This window comes from Primulina tabacum, chromosome 6 (assembly GCF_025594145.1).
Source record: "Primulina tabacum isolate GXHZ01 chromosome 6, ASM2559414v2, whole genome shotgun sequence".
NCBI classification, from domain to species: Eukaryota; Viridiplantae; Streptophyta; class Magnoliopsida; order Lamiales; family Gesneriaceae; genus Primulina; species Primulina tabacum.
Window position 1 is genome coordinate 34,604,818 of NC_134555.1, and position 24,918 is coordinate 34,629,735.

The 24,918-nt window shown below is 37.4% G+C and overlaps 1 protein-coding gene across 6 annotated transcripts in view; it reads left to right on the plus strand.

The window, feature by feature from the left end:
- The window catches only part of LOC142549270 (uncharacterized), a 76,857-nt gene extending 53,584 nt beyond the window's left edge, over positions 1-23,273 (plus strand). For 3 of the 6 annotated variants that reach the window (XM_075658122.1, XM_075658125.1, XM_075658123.1), the window contains 5 exons: positions 20,619-22,256; positions 22,343-22,450; positions 22,535-22,597; positions 22,678-22,786; positions 22,895-23,273. In XM_075658122.1, coding sequence (XP_075514237.1) covers positions 22,090-22,256; positions 22,343-22,450; positions 22,535-22,597; positions 22,678-22,786; positions 22,895-22,954 — 507 coding nt within the window. In that variant the 5' untranslated portion in view covers positions 20,619-22,089 and the 3' untranslated portion in view covers positions 22,955-23,273. Of the gene's footprint in view, positions 1-9,306; positions 9,810-20,618; positions 22,257-22,342; positions 22,451-22,534; positions 22,598-22,677; positions 22,787-22,894 lie in introns of those variants that run through there. The other 3 variants (XM_075658124.1, XM_075658126.1, XM_075658127.1) reach the window with 3 other exon arrangements.
- Positions 23,274-24,918: the final 1,645 nt, after the last annotated feature.

Consider the following 24,918-nt stretch of genomic DNA (forward strand, 5'->3'; position numbering starts at 1 on the left):
TTTCTGCCTTTAACAACTTACTTTTTGTGTATGCGAGATTTTGCATACACTGTTGTCTCTCATCAGGCTTGAGATTTCCTGATTTGAGGAGTTTATTCAGATGCTTGATTGAAGCTCTGAATAGATCTATTCTGAAACTGATGTTTCTAGAATAGAGATTGAACCAATTTCGAGGATATTGAAAATTGGTCATATCTGTGTATAAAACGTACACAGACATTTTACTGATTCCATGATCAGTTTTGTTCCAAAGAGTAATCTTTGCCATAGGATTAAACCTTAGGCTCTGATACCAAGGAGCGGAGAAAGGGGTAGGGTATGCAAAAATAAAATATTTTAAGCATAAACTACTTAATTCGTGCAAGGTTATGATCCTTGAACATATTTTCTTAATACCCGAGAGTATCATAGATACGTGGCGTTGGGGTTCCGGTTGACTTGTGTCTCCCAAAGTATGGGGAACTTCGTCGGTTGGAAGAGTCCAGCCTATATATCTTTTTGATACCATGAAGGTAGTCAAGGCGATATGCCCTTTTTTAGAAAACATTAAAGTTTTCATTGTTTGGTTTTGATGCTATTGTTGGCATCAGCACCCCACAATGTGGTTTCATTTCGGATGCTAAATCTGGTTTTTTAAGAAAAATTCTTAAATTTCTTGTCCCTAGAATTTGAAACATGTAATTAATACTTCTCAAAGAGTTCTTATACCTGATTCGGTCGTGGCTTCTTCTTCTTCCTTCTTTCTGGTTTGCTGGCCTCAAGGGGGCTCTTCAAGGACTTACTTCGACCTCCTGTCTACCGCCTTGGCTTTCCCTATCCGTACCCTTAATACAGAAATATGAAGAATAGAAGACACTTATGAATCGGAAGACTCTTTTTATTGAAGACTTAAATAATTTACAGAGGTTTCTTGTTCAAAGAACAAGATTGTTTTCTTCTCTTTTTTCGAAGTGCCTTCTAAGTGTGCTAATGGGAAGCAGATACAACAACCGCTGGATAACAGACGCGTGGCACAATCCTATGAATCCACAGTTTTTCCACTTTCGTGGTAGTGATAAAGGGATTCGTACAATTATTGCTAAAAAACAAAATGTACATGGACCTTAAAGTGGTCCTGAAATGGTGAGTGGGCAGTGCACTCAACACATACCTGCCTTTCTTTTTTCAGGGATCACATGGGTGTGTCTCCTGATGTGATGCTTTCCGCATCTTTGGCTTGGACTCCATTGTTGTCCCTGCAGCAGTTTCCTTTGGGGTTTTCCTTGAAGGCCTTTTTGAGGATGGAGCAGAAACTCTTGGCTTCTTCAATCTTCTTTGTTAAGGTTCCTTTGAAAAAAGGCTGCCTGAAATCCAGAAGGCTTCGTGCATCTTTTTCTTTCAACTCTTTCGAGCCTTTTGAGGTGATGATCAGTCGGGGAAGATGATCATTGACCAGTATTTTTGAAGAAGAGTTGAAATTCTTCAGTTTATCCATGAGTGCCTTCATCCTGTGAAGTCTCAAGTTTTTTATTAATTGGTCAGAGCCAATTAATTCTTCTGTAATCACCATCGGTGGGTCAAAGGTGATTTCCTTGCTGGCTACTCCAATTTCCATATGGATAAATGGAGGTTCCATTTCAGAATCTTCTCTCCAGGTGGGAATGGTAGAATGTACCTGCAAGAAGAGAGTTCTTTCATTTTCTTTTATTACCTTATTCTTGAAATGAATAAGGGTGTTTTTAATCTGTTTGGGGAAGAATTTTACTTCTTCAAAATTTAGTCCCAAATAGATTGTTTTTGTTAGACCCAGACAAGTAGTCATGAATACTAACATTGGGTCCGTACCAATGCAAAAATTGTATTGGCTTAGTGTTTTACCATCGCTGGTAAAATATTTTTCTTCCTCTAAAGTTTGTGGTCCGGAGACTCGGGCTTTAGAGTAGGCTTTGAGGAATTGGGCTTTTGAGAAATTAGCCTCTATTCCTTTTGGTACTGAAGGTACTGGGGCTTTAGGAAGGGTGCCTAGTACTTTCATTTTTCCTTTGTCTTTTTTAGGGGTTGAAATCCAAATAATTTGGGCTCAAGGATTGAGGGTCTTGGTATGACCTTAATCTCTGGGCTTTTGTACAGTAGGCTGTAGCCTGCTGCAGCATTTTGGGCTTCTTGTAGGGTTTGGAAACCTCTAAAGAAGGCATTTGGGTGTTTGTTGTGTTTTTCGGCTTGGGCTTTATCGAAATAAATTCCTGGGCTTGGTCCGTTGAAAACAACAAACAGTTTTGGGCTATTGGGAGCCTTTGATGATTCGGGGAAAAGATCCGAATCTTGGGTTAAAGGCCGAAGCCCCGAGGAGGTCTGTACCTCATTCTCAGTTTTTACCAAACTGACAGGTTCAACAGGAGTTGATTTGTCTTTACCAGAGGCCTGTGACTCTGGACTAGAGTCTAGTTTTTGGGCCGAAGCCTCTCCAGAACTAGAGTGTTCTGTTGTGAGTGTAGTCTGGGCTATACTTATGGGCACTTGGGCCTCTTTTTCTATGGGCTTAGCCATAGTACTGGACCTTGGGGTCTCTTTTTGTTTGGGCTCAATAGCCTTTTCTTTAGGCGCGTAGGCCTTTGCCTGGGCTGAAATTCCAGACTTCGTAGCAAGCTGTGTTTCCAGCAGCTTTATTTTGAGATTTGCTGTTGCCAGCTCCATCTCCAAAATTTGGTTTTTTAGGAGGAGTTCCTCCCTTAATGGTTCCATGACCTGCTAAGAATGAAATTCACGGGTTAGGAAATCCGCAAATATATTCTTATTTCCGGCTATGTGTTCCGTATCGAATTGATATCGATCGAGCCACATTTGCCATCTGACCAAACGGCCTTGTTTATAATCTCCTGCAATTTTGGTTCGCAAGAAATATGTAAAATTCTTATTATCTGACCTAATTAAAAATTTAACCGGGGTCAAATAAATAGAAAATTTTTTGATCACTCGTATTACCGCGAGGATCTCTTTTTCATTGCTGTGGTAGTTTACCTCGGCTGCCTTGAAGCTTCCGGATGTGTACCTGCAAATTAGTTTTTCTTGATTGCTATTTCTAGCTTTCAAGATTCCACCCCAGAATTCGTCTGAAGCGTCTGTTTCAATGATCATTTTATCATTGGGTGAAGGCATATAAAGCTTGGGAAAGCTTATAAGATCCTTCTTGAGTTTAGATACATATTATGTATCTGAAGGTTCCCATTTTCATGAGATTCCTTCCTTGAGTTTAGCCTGTAAAGGCTTCCTCTTTTCTGCTAGTTTTGGGATATAACATTCTGCGTATGTTAGGATTCCCAGAAACCTTTGCATTTGTTTCTTATCCTGAATCTCATTCGGAAATTTGTGAATGTGATCAAGGATATGATTCTGAGGAGTATGACTTCCTCTATCAATCTCAAGGCCTAAGAAATTAATCTTTTCCTTAAAGAGTTGACATTTCTTTTTGCTCAGAATTATTCATAATTCTTTGCATTTGTTTAGAACTTTTATCACATGGTGATAATGTTCTTTTTCTGTATTGCTAAAGATGAGTATATCATCGATCGACGTATACAGTACAGAATTCTTCAAATTCTCTTAGGGCATTTTGCATATGCCTTTGGAGTATTGAAGGTGTTTGCTTGAGTCCAAAGGGTACTACAAGCCATTGATAATGTCCCTATGGACAAGTGAAAGCTGTAAGCTTTTGAGATTCGGGATCCAAGAGGACTTGCCAGAATCCTGACTTACAGTCGAATGATGAGAAGATGGTCTTCCCTCGGAGTAGTGAGACAAGTTCATCTCTGTTTGGGAGATTATGGGAGTCTCCTACAGTAGCCTCATTGATGGCTTTGTAGTTAACAACCATTCTCTTCTTACCACGTCTTTTTTCTGCTTCTTTGTTGACAAGGAAAGCAGGTGACATGTGTGGTTATTTACTGGGAATGATTATTTTCATTTCCAGTAATTCTTTGATTTGTGCTGCAAATTCAGCTCTGTCCTCAGGGCTATATTGCATAGGTCGAACCTTTATAATTGCCTTTGGATTTATGAGCTTTATTTCAGCTTTCATCCATTGTTTAGACTTTTCAGGGTCTAAAGGATTTTCTGAGCAAACTTCTTCTAACAATTTTTCAATTGTTAAATATAAGTTTGTGTTTATGAGAAAGAGTTCAAGACCTAAAAAATCTTGCTGAAAAAATTGAATCTCAGAACAAAGATCTAATTGAAAAATTAAATCAAATCCAAGAAACTTTAGAGGAAGAAAAATATTTTTCCAGCGATGGTAAAACACTAAGCCAATACAATTTTTGCATTGGTACGGACCCAATGTTAGTATTCATGACTACTTGTCTGGGTCTAACAAAAACAATCTATTTGGGACAAAATTTTGAAGAAGTAAAATTCTTCCCCAAACAGATTAAAAACACCCTTATTCATTTCAAGAATAAGGTAATGAAAGAAAAAGAAAGAACTCTCTTCTTGCAGGTACATTCTACCATTCCCACCTGGAGAGAAGATTCTGAAATGGAACCTCCATTTATCCATATGGAAATTGGAGTAGCCAGCAAGGAAATCACCTTTGACCCATCGACGGTGATTACAGAAGAATTAATTGGCTCTGACCAATTAATAAAAAACTTGAGACTTCACAGGATGAAGGCACTCATGGATAAACTGAAGAATTTCAACTCTTCTTCAAAAATAGTGGTCAATGATCATCTTCCCCGACTGATCATCACCTCAAAAAGCTCGAAAGAGTTGAAAGAAAAAGATGCACGAAGCCTTCTGGAGTTCATGCAGCCTTTTTTCAAAGGAACCTTAACAAAAGAGATTGAAGAAGCCAAGAGTTTCTGCTCCATCCTCAAAAAGGCCTTCAAGGAAAACCACGAAGGAAACTGCTGCAAGGAATACAATGGAGTCCAAGCCAAAGATGCGGAAAGCATCACATCAGGAGACACACCCATGTGATCCCTGAAAGAAGAAAGGCAGGTATGTGTTGAGTGCACTGCCCACTCACCATTTCAGGACCACTTTAAGGTCCATGTACATTTTGTTTTTTAGCAATAATTGTACGAATCCCTTTATCACTACCACGAAAGTGGAAAAACTGTGGATTCATAGGATTGTGCCACGCGTCTGTTATCCAGCGGTGGTTGTATCTGCTTCCCATCTATATAAGGGTCGCATTAGCACACTTAGAAGATATCATCTAGCGGAGAAGGGGTAGGGTATGCAAAAATAAAATATTTTAAGCATAAACTACTTAATTCGTGCAAGGTTATGATCCTTGAACATATTTTCTTGATACCCGAGAGTATCATAGATACGTGGCGTTGGGGTTCCGGTTGACTTGTGTCTCCCAAAGTATGGGGAAATTCGTCGGTTGGAAGAGTCCAGCCTATATATCTTTTTGATACCATGAAGGTATTCAAGGCGATATGCCCTTTTTTAGAAAACATTAAAGTTTTCATTGTTTGGTTTTGATGCTATGGTTGGCATCAGCACCCCACAATGTGGTTTCATTTCAGATGCTAGATCTAGTTTTTTAAGAAAAATTCTTAAATTTCTTGTCCCTAGAATTTGAAACATGTAATTAATACTTCGAAAAGAGAAAAGAAATCAAAATACACTTATTTCTCTCACTAGAAGGCTAGGCTAAGAAAACAATCTTGTTCTTAGAACAAAAAACCTCTGTAAATTATTTAAGTCTTCAATAAAAAGAGTCTTCCAATTCATAAGTGTCTTCTATTCTTCATATTTCGTATTAAGGGTACGGATAGGGAAAGCCAAGGCGGTAGACAGGAGGTCGAAGTAAGTCCTTGAAGAGCCCCCTTGAGGCCAGCAAACCAGAAAGAAGGAAGAAGAAGAAGCCACGACCGAATCAGGAATCGCTTAGTTTCTAGTTATTTCAGAAATTCCACAATCAAATTTCAATATAAATATTGAATTATGGTAGAATAATTTTGAAAGAATAAATTAAGAATCTTACAGTGAAGTCGCCTGACATGCGACTAATGACAAAAGAACTCCAATCATCTTTGGTAATTCCATAGCCAGTAGGTGGCTCATTCAACTCTTTTGGCTTGTGAAGCTTGCTAAAAATAAATGTTCGAGTGAGATGAGTTTTTGTATTGACGCCACTTGTTATTTGCTGATTTCAAACAACCCTTCTTCCATGTTGTGTCAACATTTTACGTCAACTATAAATAAAAAATTTTAAATAAGTTCAAAAAATAAACTGATAACATTAAATATATCATATAATCTAAATATTATAGATGTAAAAACATGATAACTTACTTACATTAACCGATTCCGATATCAATTCTTTAACATCACTTGGAACCCGCTTCCAATTTTTGTAACTAATCTTAACCTTTTCTCGAGAAAGTACGCCAAAAGAACTTTGCATTTCAAAAGCAGCTTCTCCTATTGGCTTCCCAGTTTATTTACCTTTCTAACTCTTTGAACAATTTGTCTAGCAAGCTTATCCATATGTGTCCGACCTCTAGAAGTTCTTGTGGTTTTGGTATATATAGATTCCAAATTTGTGCTGCATTCCAAGCTCTCTCCCATGCCAGTGGACGTAATTTTTTCTTTACCCTTCCCAATACTTGCATGTTGTCTTAATCTCTTACTGTTTCCAGCCATGTCATCACCATGAGAACCTATTTTAAGCTTGATATTGGATGTCATAAAGTCCACAAATCTGTTAATAAACAAAATTTGTAGTTAACAAATGACATGTACAACAGAATTTACAGGCAGAATTTACGGGCAAAATTTTGAAAAATAATATGCTTACTATGGAAGCTAGAGCATTGAAAACTTCAAAAACACATTGCACCATTGTTCCACAACAAAGAATCTATGCAACTCTTATATTGCAACACTAAAGGAACATGTATAACATATATTATATTGAACTGATGTTGATAAATATACAATCAATTGATGACAAAACAAAAATTGAGAACCCACAACAACACGATAAAAAAGAAGACAATATATCCTTATTGTCCACAAAATCATAATTAAAAGTAGTATAACAAATCAATATTTTCCACAAAATCATCTTTAAAAACAAGATAACAAATCATTAGTTTAATGTTGTTAACCCAAGTCCCATCACAGTCTTCACGAATGCATGGTGGTTCATTATTATATGCTCTGTCAACATCCATTGATGGCAACCCTCTGCTAAAACATTGATAGTGGAGAATAGTGTCTTCACCCTCGTCACTCTTTATGTATTCAAAATATTTCCTACCTGGTGTTTCAAGTACAACACTCCATAAAGGATCTTCAGGATCTTCAATGTAAAATATTTTATTTGCTTGACTAGCCAAGATGAAAGAGTCAGATTTGAATCCAATTCTATTGAGGTTTACCAATGTGAACCCAAGATCATCTATGGTAATACCACCATTATTCTCCACCCACTTACATTTAAATATTGGAATTTAAAATTTGTGGTAATCAAGTAACCATATTTCCTCCATAACTCCATAAAAAACCATATCTGTCGCAATAGGATTTTTATCCTTTGCACTAGCAACTTGTATTGTCTTTGCGACTAAGCTAACTCCAGAGTTTTGAACAACTCATATATCATCACGCTCTTTTGTAGCATAAGTAACCCCATCAATCAAATAATCAGAGTACCTTAAGACTTGCTTGCCAGGTCTGCGCTTTATCCAATTCAATCTTTTTGATACTTGATGTGTTGAATGGTCAACTACATGTGCAACCTATATTTTTGTATGTGATAAATTATTTGTCATGCGTAAATCCAACAGAAGAATGTATGCAAATACGTAATATATAAGGAACTTACACGATCACGCAACCAAATAATAAACGTTCGGTCATGCTCATCTTGTAACCACTTCTTGGACTTTGCCCTATGAGGAAATCGTGCAATCAAATACTTCATGTGTTCCCTAATGAAATTATTATTAAATAATAAATAACAAATAGAATGTAAGCAAAGCGCATAAAAGTATTATTAATTTGGAGAAATTACTTGATATAAAGATCAATCTCAACATCATTTGCCAATACATAACGATGTGCTTGCTGCAACTCATCGTGACAAGCGGAGTGCACTACTGCACCCGATAAAGGCTTTGTAAGTTCTATTTGTCGATGACTTGATGGGATCCCAATTGTGTGCACACTAGACAGATAGTCTGAGCAAAATTCAATAGCGTGATCGTGTGTTCAAAAAATTCAATAGCGTGATGTGCTGAAGAGGCTATTGAATTTTGCTCAGACTATCTGTCTAGTGTGCACACGATTGGGATCCCATCAAGTCATCGACAAATAGAACTTACAAAGCCTTTATCGGGTGCAGTAGTGCACTCCGCTTGTCATGATGACTTGCAGAAAGCACATCGTTATGCATTGGCAAATGATGTTGAGATTGATCTTTATATCAAGTAATTTCTCCAAATTAATAATACTTTTATGCGCTTTACTTACATTCTATTTGTTATTTATTATTTAATAATAATTTCATTAGGGAACACATGGAGTATTTGATTGCAAGATTTCCTCATAGGGCTAAGTGCAAGAAGTGGTTACAAGATGAGCATGACCGAACGTTTATTATTTGGTTGCGTGATCGTGTAAGTTCCTTATATATTACGTATTTGCATACATTCTTCGGCTGGATTTACGCATGACAAATAATTTATCACATACAAAAATATAGGTTGCACATGTAGTTGACCATTCAACAAATCAAGTATTAGAAAGATTGAATTGGATAGAACGCAGACCTAGCAAGCAAGTCTTAAATTACTCTGATTATTTGATTGATGGGGTTACTTATGCCACAAAAGAGCGTGATGATATACGAGTTGTTCAAAACTCTGGAGTTACCTTAGATGCAAAGACAATACAAGTTGCTAGTGCAAATAATAAAAATCCTATTGTGACAAATATGATTTTTTATGGAGTTATAGAGGAAATATGTTTACTTGTTTAACACAAATTTCAAATTCCAATGTTGAAATGTAAGTGGGTGGAGAATAATGGTGGTATTACCATAGATGATCTTGGGTTCACGTTGGTAAACCTCAATAGAATTAGATTCAAATATGACTCTTTTATCTTGGCTAGTCAAGCAAAGCAAGTATTTTACATTGAAGATCCTTTATGGAGTGTTGTACTTGCAACACCGAGTAGGAGTATTTTGAACACATGAAGGGTGACGAGTGTGAAGACACTATTCTCCACTACCAATGTTTTAGCTGAGGGTTGCCATCAATGGATGTTGACGGAGAAGAACCACCGTGCGTTCGTGAAGACTGTGATGGGACTTGGGTAACAATATGATTTGTTATCTTGCTTTTGAAGATGATTTTGTGGAAAATATTGATTTGTTGTACTACTTTTAAATATGATTTTGTGGACAACATTGATATATTGTCTACCTTTTTATCGTGTTGTTGTGGGTTCTCATTTTGTTGTTTGGCCATCAATTGATTGCATATTTATCAGCATCTGTTCAATATACTATATGTTATACTTGTTCCTTTAGTATTGCAATATAAGAGTTGTATAGATTCTTTGTTGTGGAACAATGGTGCAATGTGTTTTTGAAGTTTTCAATTTTCTGGCTTCCATAGTAAGCATATTATTTTTCAAAATTCTGCCTATAAATTCTATTGTATATATCAATTGTTAATTACAAAATTTTTTTATCAACATATTTGTGGATTTTATGACATCCAATATCAAGCTTAAAATATGTTCTAATTGTGATGACATGGTTGGAAACAGTAAGAGATTAAGACAACATGCAAGTATTGGGAATGGTAAAAAAAAAATTACGTTTGCTGGCACGGGAGAATGTAGAGCCTAAATTCAGTACACGTAAAACACATGCATTTATTTAATTGTTAAATTATTTAATTAAGTTTAAAATGATTTCTAGTGAGGCACGATTTATTTAAATGTATTATTTTAAATTATTTATGTTTATATGATGCACGTTAAATGTTGTCTTGAGTTTCATGTTCCAGGCGATTATTCGATGCGGGATCGAGGAAAAGAGACAACGACGATTTTTGACGATTTTAAAATGTGGTATTTTATTTTAAGTTAGAAAGGGGCATTTTAAATGAATTATTAGTTCTTAGCATTTTAAATCCAAAATTTATTTAGTTGGTGATTTAGGAATTTAAAACCTTTAAAATTTATCAATGTTGTGTTTTAAATTTCAATTTGAATTTGTTAGTAAAGTATAGGTGGGTTAGCATCTTATTAGTATGTTAATTATTTATTTAAGCAATTTATTCCCCCTAATTAACCCAAACACACCCACACACACACTCACACACACAATTACACGACACACAACACACACACACATCTTCATTTCATTTTTCATATTTTTTTGAAGAGATGATTAGGGTTCTTAGAACAAGAGTGCAGCCGCCCTCCCTCTTCAGTTTTCCAGCATATTTTAGTTGAGTTTTCTTCAAGAAAATCGTTCCACGATCGTCCCGGATCAGCCCTCGCACAGTTTCCGCTTCGGTATCGCCGTATCGTGAGTTTTAAACATTAAAAGGCATGTATAATCTTTTGTTTCTACATCGATCTTGTTATATTATATGTTTATTATACGTAAAAATACATGTATGTTGTAAAAAGCTTGTGCAAAAATTTGTTGGATCGGTTTTAAAACGATTTTAGATCTGAAAACTCGAAATTTGCTGTCATTTTAAATACTGCGACCTTTCGGTCGATTTTATGAAAAAACTTTCAACATATAAAACGTAAAACTTTTCGATACCTTCGATTTGACAGTAAATTCGAAATATTTGGATAATAAATGAGTGAGTTATGATCGTTTTCGTTGGACTGCTCAAACTGTGATTTTATGAAAATGTGTTCTTGACATGTTATTGAGTTTCTTGTGTTGCAGGCTTCGTTGGAAATCGCCGAGTGTTCCTTGCTGTGTTTAGGAGTGTCCAATGGGGTGATCATGTGAATTTTGGAGTGTTATCTCGGGTTGGTGAGGTTGTGCAGGCATTAGAAGTCAAAGGGAACTCTTGTGCAGAATTTTGGGTTGATTCGCGCAAAACTATAGCCGCACTGCGAGCGCCGCAACGCTGCAAGTACACACCCAGAAGCGCCTAGGTGCTGCAGAGCAGCGTCGCAGCGCTGTTGGTACGCACAGGCAGCGCTATCGCGCCTAGGCGCCAGTCTGGCGCTGCAGCGCTTTGGCGCTGCTTCAGATGAATTTTAGGCTTCAAATTTAGGTGATCTTGCTTCTTTTGGGTACTATTAAGTCGTTAGGTCGTAGTATACTAAAATTTAATTTAGATGTTATGAAGTTTGATTGGAAAAACGTTGAACAAGGTGTGCGCCTTCTATTGTTTGGGGAAATTCATACTTCTTGACAAGATTTGTTTCGGGGTCGAGTCGGGGGTTATCATGTTGTTTATCACAGTAAGGTCCCGAGCATTTCCAAAAGGTCATAAGTTAGTAAGTCAATGGGTGATGCATTCGATAGGCATGATTAAATTGTGGAAGTAGAGGTTCATGGTAGCGCGTTAGCATGTGTAGCAAGGACTCGAGCAATATCCAACGAATCCCTCAACACCATGTAAGTATGTTCGACGTGCAAAAAGAAAATATTTTTAAGTTTTTGAGGTATGCTAAATGTCTTGTGACCAAATTATGAATTGGTTTGGAAGTCAGTGAACGTGGCCGAGGACCTCTCCACCCTGGTAAAGCATGACCAGGTTTAGATTAGGATTGGAAAACGGTAAAGCATGACCAGGGACCAATCCACCCGTTAAAGCATGAACGGGGATCTCATGTATGTGGTAGTGGACTTTTCCTGCCAGCCCAGTACTGTGGTTTAGTCTGATCAGGCACTTTTATGTATGGGTCACTTGCTTTGAAACATATCTCTACGCAAAATGATGAAGTTTATGCATGTTCAAGTATGTATGAAGCAAGCATGTTTATGAAAAGTTTTATGATGATGGCACGTCTACGTTTATGCTACTACGTTCAAGTTTCAAATATGTTTATGCTATTACGTTCAAGTTTCGATTATGTACGCTCTATTTTAAAGATGCATGTGGTTTTATTACGTATTACTTGTTATTTTCAGTTTATACATGTTGAGTCTTTAGACTCACTAGACATGATCGGTGCAGGTGATGATGTCTATGAGGACACGAGGGGTGGGGACCAATGAGCCGACTTGGACTGAGCATGAGGCTAAACCCGAGGACCGTCCATGTTTTAAGATTTTATGCATGACGATTTTTAATACTCTGATTTCATGAAGTGGTTTATGATGTTTAATCGATTATTACTTTTGGCAAACTTTGTTTTGGATGTTTTTATTGCAAATGTTTTTTGACTAGCAAGATATTTTAATACAAATTTTAAAGTTTATTTTGCATTTAAGAAATTTTTTATTTTTCCGCAAATTTCAAGTAGTTCAAATTACGGTACGTTACGGTTGGTATCAGAGCCAGGTTCTTGTAAAGGGTTATGCCTACTTCAAGTTGCGAGAAGCTCACGAAGTCACACCTCAAGTCTGTAAGTTTTAAATTTTTAAATCCATTCATGTAATATGTATCGAGTCATGATTTCAGCATGTGCATGTTTGAGTTCAATTTACGTGCATCTTATGATATTAGTATTATGTTCATGCATGTTGGGTTTACGTGTTGGGTAAATTTTGGAACAGTATGCCTCCTAGACCTAGACGTATGGTTAACCGTGAAGCAAGGGAGGAGGACAGAGAGGCTTGAGATGAAGAGAGAGTCACTCCCCCTCGCCCACCTCATGATATGCAGGCACAAATGCTTGCAGGTATGACTCAGTTCTTCGCACAGTTTGCGGAGAACCAGGCTGCAGTGGATACACGGGCGAGGCCCAGACCCGAGGCTGTGTATGAGAGGTTCGGGAGGATGGACCCAAAGGAGTTTTCGGGGACCACTGACCCGATGATAGCCAAGGGATGGATTAAATCCATCAAGGTGATTTTTGCATTTATGAAGTTGCAAGATGCAGATAGGGTCAGGTGTGCCACATTCCTTCTGACAGTGGACGCCAGACTGTGGTGGGAAAGTGCATCAGTGTCAGTGAACTTGCAAACACTGACAGTGTCAGTGAACTTGCAAACACTGACGTGGAATGGGTATAAGGAGGTATTATACTCCAAGTACTTCAGTGAGGAAGTACGATCCAGACTGACCAGGGAATTCATGACGCTGCGACAGGGAGACAGCAGTGTTGCAAAGTTTGACAGGAAATTTGAAAGGGGGTGTCACTTTGTGCCCCTGATAGGTAATGATGCCCGGGGGAAGTTGAGGCATTTTATTGATGGGTTGCGGCCAATCTTGCGCCGCGATGTGAGGGTTACTAGTCCAACTACTTATGTCGTTGCAGTATCTAGAGCCTTGTCGGCAGAGCAGGACCAAAAGGACATTGAGAACGACAGGTAAGGCTAGAGGCCCTATCAGGCACCGGCAGCAACAACATCAGCAGCAACCTCAGTTTAAGAGACCTTTCCAGGGTCATCAAGGGAAGAAGCCATTTTAGGGACCGCCGAAAGGTAAGGGTCCTATCCCTCAACAGAAGGCTCCACAGAAGCCCGGTGGTTACCCAGTGTGCCCGAAGTGTCACCGCCAACATCCGGGGCAGTGTTTATATAGATCAGCCAAATGCTTCAAATGCGGAGCAAGTGACCACATGTTAAAGGATTGCCCACAGTGGATGCAGCCGACCCAGGGAAGAGTGTTCGCTATGCATGCTCAGGAGGCGAACCCAGACACGACATTATTGACCGGGAATATTTTCATAAAGAGAGTAACCACGAAGGCCCTGATAGATTCAGGGGCCACCCACTCTTTTATCTCGGAGACATTCGCTAATCATTTGGACGTCAAATCCATTGGGCTCGACGTGAGTTATTCAGTGACAGTCCCATCAGGGGAAGAGCTATCAGCTACTAGAGTGGTCAGAGACATCGATCTTGAACTGCAGGGCCACCTAGTGTACGCCGATCTAATTGTGCTACCGATGCCAGAATTTGATATTATCTTGGGAATGGACTGGTTGACAAAGAATAGAGTCCTTATTGATTTTCAGAAAAGGTCAGTATTGGTTAGACCGTTGGGCATGGAGCAGTTTCTCTTTGAACCGGATAGATGGAGACTCTTGCATGCAGGCACAAAACTTATTCACAAGGGATGTCAGGCTTTCTTGGCCAGTATTATTTCCGCACCTGATGTGCCCACTCCATCTGTATCTGATGTACCAGTGGTCAGAGATTTCCTTGACGTTTTTCCAGATGACGCCACAGGTCTTCCACCAGAGAGAGAGGTGGAGTTCTCTATTGATCTTGTGCCAGGCACTGTGCCAATCTCTAAGACATCGTACCAACTAGCTCCAGCGGAGATGTTAGAGCTCAAGCAGCATATTCAGGAGCTTCTTGACAAAGAATTCATTCGCCCTAGTTTCTCACCATGGGGCACACCAGTGCTCTTTGTAAAGAAGAAAGATGGGAGCATGAGGCTATGTATCGATTACCGAGAACTGAACAAGGTAACGATCAAGAATAAATACCCACTTCCAAGGATCAAGGACTTGTTCGATCAGTTGCAGGGAGCTACAGTGTTTTCTAAGATAGATCTTCGATCAGGGTATCATCAACTGAAGGTAAAAGATGCAGATATTCATAAGACGGCCTTCAGAACCAGATATGGGCATTACGAGTTCTTAGTGATGCCGTTTGGACTGACGAATGATCCAGCGATATTTATGGACCTCATGAATCGAGTATTTCATCCCTACCTAGATCAGTTCGTCATAGTATTCATTGACGACATTCTTATCCTACTCGAAGAGCCATGAGGAGCACAGTCACCATTTGGGTACAGTTTTGCAGGTCTTGCAGAATCGCAAGTTGTTTGCAAAATTCAGTAAGTATGAATTTTGGTTGGAGAATGTAGCATTTTTCGGTCATGTAATTTCTAGCAGTGGCATTGAGGTGGATCCAGTTAAGGTAGCAGCGGTTAAGGAATGGGTTGAGCCGAAGAATGCATTACAGATCCGCAGTTTTCTAGGCTTAGCAGGCTACTACAGAAAATTCATTCAGGGATTTTCTTCGATAGCAGTGCCACTCACTTCGTTGACTAAAAAGAATGCTAAATTCATATGGAGTGAAGAATGTCAGAAGAGCTTCGATACTTTGAAGAAAGCTCTTATTTCAGCGCCATTGTTAGCCATGCCAGCCGGGCAAGGCAATTTTGTGCTTTACACCGATGCTTCTAAGCTTGGGTTAGGAGCAATTTTGATGCAGCATGGTCGGGTCATAGCTTATGCCTCCAGACAGTTGAAGGTGCATGAGAAGAACTACCCGACTCATGATCTTGAGTTAGCTGTTGTTGTGCGTTGAAGATTTGGAGACACTACTTGTACGGCGAGAAATGCCAGATATTTACTGATCACAAGAGTCTCAAATATCTCTTCACGTAGATAGAACTGAATATGAGACAGAGACGGTGGTTAGAGTTAGTGAAAGACTACGATTGCGAGATTAGCTACCATCCGAGGAAAGCTAATGTAGTGGCAGATGCTTTGAGTAGAAAACTTGCAGTCGTAGCACAACTGTCAGTACAGGGATCTCTTCAGTCAGAGATTCAGAGTTTTGGGTTAGAGGTTTATCTTAAAGGCATAGCTCCAAAGCTGTCTAACCTGACAGTCCAGTCTTTTTTGATAGACCGAATCCGTAGAGGTCAGACTTCGGATGAGCAGTTACAAAAATGGAGACTGAAGGATGAGGCCAATGGCAGTGTACTCTATACAGTGTCAGATGGTATTGTAAAATACAGAGGAAGGATGTGGGTGCCTAGTGTTGATTCGGTCAGAGAGGATATTCTGACAGAGGCACATGCATCTCCGTATTTCATTCATCCAGGAGGTACAAAGATGTACAAGGATTTGCAGATCATGTATTGGTGGCCAGGTACGAAGCGAGATATCCGTCGATTTGTGTCTGAATGTCTCACTTGTCAGCAGGTGAAGGCAGAGCATCAGAGGCTAGCAGGGATGCTTAAGCCACTCCCTATCCCCGAGTCAAAGTGGGAGAATATCAGCATGGACTTCATTGTTGGTTTGCCGAGGTCAGTCAGAGGATCCAATGTCATTTGGGTTATAATGGATCGACTGACTAAGTCGGCACACTTCTTGCCAGTGAAGACGACTTTCTCCATGACGCAGTATGCGGAGCTCTATATCAGGGAGATAGTTCGATTGCATGAAATCCCAGTTTCTGTTGTGTCTGACAGGGACCCGAGGTTCACATCGTCCTTTTGGAAGAGTTTGCACGCAGCCATGGGGAAGAAGTTGCTATTCAGTACAGCTTTCCACCCTCAGACAGATGGCCAGTCTGAGCGAGTGATTCAGATTTTGGAGGATTTTTTGCGAGCCTGTATGATCGATTTCCATGGGAATTGGGAATCTAAGCTACCTCTAGTGGAGTTTACCTACAACAACAGTTTTCAATCATCTGTAGGTATGGCTCCCTACGAGGCTTGGTATAGGAGGAAGTGCAGATCGCCGATTCATTGGGATGAAGTCGGTGAGAGATCAGAACTTGGTCCAGAGATTGTTCAGCAGACGTGGTGGTCATGATCCGAGACAGGATGAAGACCGTCCAGAGTCATCAAAAGAGTTATGCTGACAAGAGGAGAAGGGATCTTGAGTTTTCCATAGGTGATCACGTTTTCGTAAAGATAGCACCTATGAAGGGTGTTATGAGATTTAGGAAGAGAGGCAAGCTTAGTCCGAGATTTATTGGACCGTTCGAGATTCTTGACAGAGTTGCGACACTAGCTTATCGTGTAGCCCAACCGCCGAATCTGGCCGGTGTACACAATGTGTTCCACGTCTCGATGCTGAGGAAGTACCTAGCAAATCCCTCGCACATTTTGAGTTATGAGCCGTTGCAGCTTGCTCCAGATCTGTCATATGAGGAAAGATCCGTGCAAATCCTAGACAGACAAGAGCGGAGACTTCGGAACAAAGTAACCAAGTTGGTCAAGGTCCAGTGGATGAATCAATTGGTGGAGGAAGCCACTTGGGAGACCGAGGCAGAGATGAGGAACCGCTATCCAGAACTGTTTGGTAAGATTTAATTTCGATGACGAAATTTATATAAGTGGGGGAGGAACTGTAGAGCCCAAATTCAGTACACGTAAAACCCATGCATTTATTTAATTGTTAAATTATTTAATTAAGTTTAAAATGATTTCTAGTGATGCATGATTTATTTAAATGTATTATTTTAAATTATTTATGTTTATGTGATACACGTTAAATGTTGTCTTGAGTTTCATGTTCCAGGCGATTATTCGATGCGGGATCGAGGAAAAGAGACCGACGACGATTTTTGGCGATTTTAAAATGTGGTATTTTATTTTAATTTAGAAATGGGCATTTTAAATGAATTATTAGTTCTTAGCATTTTAAATCCAAAATTTATTTAGTTGGTGATTTAAGAATTTAAAACCTTTAAAATTTATCAATGTTGTGTTAGTAAAGTATAGGTGGGTTAGCATCTTATTATTATGTTAATTATTTAATTAAGCAATTTATTCCCCCTAATTAACCCAAACACACGCACACACACAGTCACACACATTACACGACACACAACACACACACACATCTTCATTTCATTTTTCATATTTTTTTTGAAGAGATAATTAGGGTTCTTAGAACAAGAGTGAAGCCGCCCCTCCCTCTTCAGTTTTCCAGCATATTTTAGTTGAGTTTTCTTCAAGAAAATCGTTCCACGATCGTCTCGGATCAACCCTTGCACAGTTTCTGCTTCGGTATCGCCGTATCGTGAGTTTTAAACATCAAAAGGCATGTATAATCTTTTGTTTCTGCATCGATCTTGTTGTATTATATGTTATTATGTTTATTATACGTAAACATACATGTATGTTGTAAAACATTTGAGCAAAAATTTGTTGGATCGGTTTTGAAACGATTTTAGATCTGAAAACTCGAAATTTGCTGTCATTTTAAATTCTGCGACCTTTCGGACGACTTTCTGGAAAAACTTTCAACATATAAAACGTAGAAGTTTTCGATACATTTAATTTGAAAGTAAACTAGAAATATTTGGATAAGAAATGAGTGAGTTATGATCGTTTTCGTGGGACTGCTCAAACTATGATTTTATGAAATTGTGTTCTTGACATGTTCTTGAGTTTCTTGTGTTGCAGGCTTCGTTGGAAATCGCTGAGTGTTCCTTGTTGTGTTTAGGAGTGTCCAATGGGGTGATCATGTGAATTTTGGAGTGTTATCTCGGGTTGGTGAGGTTGTGCAGGCATTAGAAGTCAAAGGGAACTCTTGTGCAGATTTTTGTGTTGATTCGCGCAGAACTAGCGCCGCACTGCGAGCGCCGCAGCGCTGCCAGTACGTACCCAGAAGCGCCTAGGCGCTGCGGAGAAGCACCGCAGCGCTGCTGGTACGCACAGGAAGCGCCTTGCAGCGCTGCTTCAGACGAATTTTAGGCTTCGAATTTAGGTGCTCTTGCTTCTTTTGGGTACTATTAAGTCGTTAGGTCCTAGTATACTAAAATTTAATTTAGATGTTATGAAGTTTGATTGGAAAAACGTTGAACTATGTTTTAAGCAAGGTCTGCGCCTTCTATTGTTTGGGGAAATTCATACTTCCTGACAAGATTTGTTTCGGGGTCGAGTCGGGGGTTATCATGTTGTTTATCACGGTAAGGTCCCGAGCATTTCCAAAAGGTCATAAGTTAGTAAGTCAATGGGTGATGCATTCGATGGGCATGATTAAATTGTGGAAGTTAAGGTTCATGGTAGCGCGTTAGCATGTGCAGCAAGGACTCGACGCCATGTAAGTATGTTCGACGTCCAAAAAGAAAATATTTTTAAGTTTTTGAGGTATGCTAAATGTCTTGTGACCAAATTATGAATTGGTTTGGAAGTCGGTGAACGTGGCCGAGGACCTCTTCACCCCGGTAAAGCATGACCAGGTTTAGATTAGGATTGGAAAACGGTAAAGCATGACCAGGGACCAATCCACCCGTTAAAGCATGAACGGGGATCTCATGTATGTGGTAGTGGACTTTTCCTGCCAGCCCAGTACTGTGGTTTAGTCTGATCAGGCACTTTTATGTATGGGTCACTTGCTTTGAAACATATCTCTACGCAAAATGATGAAGTTTATGCATGTTCAAGTATGTATGAAGCAAGCATGTTTATGTAAAGTTTTATGATGATGGCACGTCTACGTTTATGCTACTACGTTCAAGTTTCAAGTATGTTTATGCTATTACGTTCAAGTTTCAAGTATGTACGCTCTATTTTAAAGATGCATGTGGTTTTATTACGTATTACTTGTTATTTATAGTTCATACATGTTGAGTCTTTAGACTCACTAGACTTGATCGGTGCATGTGATGATGACTATGAGGAGACGAGGGGTGGGGACCAATGAGCCGACTTGGACTGAGCAGGAGGCTAAACCCGTGGACCGTCCATGTTTTAAGATTTTATGCATGACGATTTTTAATACTCTGATTTCATGAAGTGGTTTATGATGTTTAATCGACTATTACTTTTGACAAACTTTGTTTTGGATGTTTTTATTATAAATGTTTTTAGACGAGCAAGATATTTTAATGCAAATTTGAATGTTTATTTTGCATTTAAGAAATTTTTTATTTTTTCGCAAATTTCAAGTATTTCAAATTACGGTACGTTACAGATAGAGCTTGGAATGCAACACAAATTTGGAATCTATAGATATCGAAACCACAAGAACTTCTATAGGTCGGACACATATGGATAAGCTTGTTAGACAAAGGGTTCAAGGAATTAGAAAGGATGTTATATTCAATAAACTGAGACAGTCAATAGGAGAAACTGTTGATGAAATCTAAAGTTATATTGACGTACTTTCTAGAGAAAAGGTTAAAATTAGTTACAACAATTGAAGCGGGTTCCAATTGATGTTAAAGAATTGATATGGAAACCGGCTAATGTAAGTAAGTTATAATGTTTTTACAGCTATAATATTTAGATTATATGATATATTTAATATTATTAGTTTATCCTTTAAACTTATTTCCAATTTTTTATTTATAGTTGATGTAAAATGTTGACACAACATGGAAGATTGGCTATTTGAAATCAGCAAATAACAAGTGGCGTCAATACAAAACTCCTCTCACTCAAATATTTATTTTTAGCAAGCTTCACAAGCCAGAAGAGTTGAATGAGCCACCTACTGGTTATGAATTACCAAAAATGATTGGAGTTCTTTTCTTATTAATAGCATGTCAGATGACTTCACTGTAAGATTCTTAATTTATTCTTTCAAAATTAGTCTACCATAATTCATTATTTATATTGAAATAACTAGAAACTAAGCGATCAACAAAAAGAGAGAAAAAAGCAGAATATATATCTTCATAGGCTTGCACGTAAAGGATATGCATGCTTTATCGAAGAAATAGTAAGCAATCTTTTTAGTATATTTCCATATGAACACTCCAATTTATTCACATTAAATAATGTGTTCTATTTGCTGGATTGTTCTTGTTGTAGGATGTTGAACTATGTGATGATGATGAGACCAATAGGGCTATTGTTTGAAAAAAATGATGACTCAACAAAGAAGAGAGCTTTGAAGACGAGGATTTGACGAAAACAGAAGACAAGATTATAAGCAAAATGAAAATAAGTCATAACCAATAATTTTATTGCAATTGTACTATTTTCAATGTGCATTACAGAATGTTTATATACAAGAAAAGCAAGAGGGTAAGCTGAAAATTGAAGGGACAAAAGATGGTATACTTACAAAAGCATTTCAGACTGAAGAACATGCTGGGCGTGTGAGAGGTATTGGAGGTCATATCACTCCAACGATCTATTTCAATGTTGGTAGAAAATGGAAGGGTTCTGATGTTGCGAAAGATGTAATCACTGAGCATAAAAGAGAGTTTATTGAAGCAAAGAAGAAAATTTCGGAACAAGATACACGTATAAAAATACTTGAAGCAATTGTGTATAAAAGTGGTGCATGTGACATGTCGATCGGTGACAAAGACAGTTGCTCAGTGAAGTTAAATCAAATGAATGAAAACAACATGAAAAATAATGATTTTGAGCTGCAGATTGTTAGAAAATTTGATGTTTTACAGGTATAACAGTAGTTGTATTTAAAGTAATAATAACGTAACATAGAGTAAGTAAAATTTATTAACATGCCTACTTTTATTTTAGGGTAAACAAGTTGCATTGACTTTGGAAGGTAGCAGAAATATTGTTGCATATGGTACAGTTGTTTGTGTCAATGGACAAGATAAATTGATTCATGGTGTTCCGTTACCCCATAACTGCATACGGGTCTCCATTGATGAAGCAGTGGACAAATCAACACCTTTGCCAGTTCCAATTCCTAGTTAATGTGAAACTATTGGTGATGCCGTAGCAACACTTGTGGCTTGGCCAGAACATTGGACAATGAAGCCAGATGAGGTACATGTGATATTATATTGCAAATTAAATTGTCAAAAAAATTCCTTATCCATTCTATCTAAAATGTTTACATTTTCAATTATTAGAAGGCCGAAAGGAAGAAAATTGAACAGTCAATAAAGAAACATCATTTGTCAGCAAGTGTCCCAAGATCATTACATATTATGTATTGTTATAGTTAGCGTGCTCTTGATGAAGGAAGATACATATCAATGATTTTAGATCATGATGTATTTGACGATGATTATAAACTTATCCTGCACCTTGAGGACATCATTCTTTTGTATCATTTGGAGCCAATTTCCGCCAATTGTGTAGTTGGCTACATAAGGTAAGTAATTTGATTTCAGTTATTGCTTCAAATTATTTTGCCAAAATTCTGTTTTACTGCCATTATAATGAACCCAGAATTTGATTTGTTATAACAGAAAATTATGTGCCACCATTCTGTTTTGTTCACATTATTGTTTAGTATGCTAATTATGTTTGCAATGGCAAGCATCTTTACAAAAAAACTGTTGAAAGATAAAAAAAAATGGAGAAATTCAGATTTGTCAATCCACGTAGCATTCCATATGTGTCAAAAAATTCACAAGACAAAATAGGTAAAGTTGAAAGGTTGAACCAAAATACAAGTGTTTTAGCAGATAGGCTTAGTGGTGCATCAGTGGATCAATTAGTTTTTGTGCCGTGTAATGTCGGGTGAGTAAAAATTACAATATCACTTTCAATTGCTTCATTTCGACAACTTGTTGAATTTTATGCACTGATTATGCGTTTGTATGTAGTTTTCATTGGATTCTTACTGTCATTGAACCTTACAAGGAGGTTATTTATTTGTTGGATTCCCTATATCATCGCATTCGCGAAAAGGACTGGAAATATGTATTGGAAATGTGAGTTAATATTCTTTTTTTTATTAAGAATTTAATTTAGTCAATAAAAAAAAAGCATATATCAATTATTATTAATGTATGAAGGGCCTTGAGATTGTTTAATTCAAACAAGGGGATAAAAGACAGAAAAATGCTTTGTGGGAAGTGGTAAAGATATGTGTAATTATGTTTAACAACAACTTTAATACGTATATTTTTAATTAACAGTTTGTCTCTAATTACCATAGGCTCCTCGACAACCAGATGCAAAACAATGTGTTTAAATATGTGATGAGATTTACGAGACAAATTATTGAAGAAATTGCAACTATCGAGAGAGATTCACTACGATCAATAGTAATATTATATTGTTTCTTTAAAATAATTACATGATCGATTTTAACATTTTGCAAATTCAGTAATGATTGTTTTTTTTAGTAACATGATTTGTGTGTGTGTTCACAGTTCACAAAATCGGAGTACTCTCGGGAAGACATTGATGAGGTGCGTTCTGAGTTGGCATAATATATACAATATTATATTTATGTGTAGGTATGGAATGCTTCCTTCCATAATTCTATGTTTCTCTTTTTCATTTCACAATTGTGTGATATCTCTACTTTATTATCCCTAGGAAGGAGCAAGCACGTCTAAGAAAAAGTTTAACGGGGTGAAATCTTTCAATTCAATTGTTTTTCCAGTTTTCCTTGTCCTAAGGAGTGTTTATTTTCCAGACAAAAGTGTTAATATTGTGATTTGGATGTTTTGATATCTTAAGTGAATAGTGAAGGAACATTTGCAAAGTTTCAAAAGTATAAATCCTCCATTCCCATGGAATTGCTGCTGTTGCGCTATTGAGACATTTAAGATATTTTTATTGATAAGTACTAAATAACTACATCTTGAATCATTTTCCGAGGAGATACCCCGTGTATTTGTATGGTGTTACACTTGATTGATAGATTTTATTTGGAGTGATCGAGCTTGGCCGGCTCTGCATGCGATTTTTTCTGTTTGAATCAATGGAATTTATTTTCTAGTATACAATTGTTATGTGGTTTCGATTTTTTTGGGATGTATTATTTATGGGGAGGTCATGCCGAAATTTCTGGAGCCCCAAACAGAAATTTTAATTCGTTTTTGATGTCGACGCTAACAAATCGTGTTTATTTGGTCACTACACGGTAATAAGATGCCCTCACAGTTAAATTGATGTTAACAGTGGTAAGAATTTGGAGCTGGTTTTACTGATACTTCTTGATTTTGTTCGAGTTATTTTCAGTTCTCTCTCCATTGTAGCTTTGATGCATGGTTATTTTGGTGTTTTTTTTTTTTTTGAGCTCAACTAAATATTCGAAAAAATATAACCATGGTTTTTGTTTTACAAAGCAGGATATGTTAGAAAATGATAAGCACTTGACACATTCGATCGACGAAGAAAGAAAGCTTGGAAAAAATATGCATGTCTAGTTATAACTTGAGTTTTGGTGTTGTATTCTAGATTATGGCACATTTATGTGGGCATCATTTTATTTTTATTTTTGAGTTTAATTGTTTGAGAATGATTGTATGTCTTTTAGTTTTTATTAGTTGTCATTTCAGGAATTTTTAATTGGTGTTTTTTATAAAATTATTCCTGAAATGACATCATATAAAAGAAAATGATTTGTAAAATCAATTTTCGGTTATAAAATGATGCAAAACTGAATTGTAAACAAGGCCAAAGACATCGGTTTTTACATGTTCTTAAAATTGTCTTCTGCTTACAACGACGGTTTTTATTCGTTGCTTAAATGTTGTTGTAAACTACAAACAACAATGTTTTTATCCGTTGTTAAAATGTTGTTGTAACTTGAAAAAAACAACGTTTTTAATTTGTTGCAAAACCGTTGTAGTAGCTCAAATAACGCAACGTTTTTTAAGCGTTGCAAAACAGTTGTCGTAGCACACATAACACAATGTTTTTTAAACGTTGCAAAACCATTGTCTGTCCACCTAAGACAACTGTTTTTATCCGATATCGTTGGACTAGTTTGTAACAACAGTGGCTACAATATCAGTTGTTCAGCCTAAAAGACAACGGATAAAGCGTTTTTCTTCTAGTGTGATCTTTGAAACCATAGTGTTTAAAATAACAAGATAATTGAAATTAATGACAAGGTCTGAGTAACTGAGAGTTGATTTCTATTAATTTTTAAACGCACCTCAAACACATGGATCAAAAGATATTTGTATTTTAAATTTCATACCTTAATTTTCAACAAATAAATGCAATGGATTTGACTGTCCCTGTTGTAATGGAAAAATGAACCTTGAGATTGCATTTTGATTGAGTTATTCCCTGACTTTAAAAGAATTGATTTAAAAATACTCAAACATAGAGCTTATGAATATATTCTTTTGATTAAAATCTATTTTAATTTTTTAAAGATTTCAAATAATGATCTAAAAATAATCCAAACAAAAAAGAGATTATAAAAACCTAATTC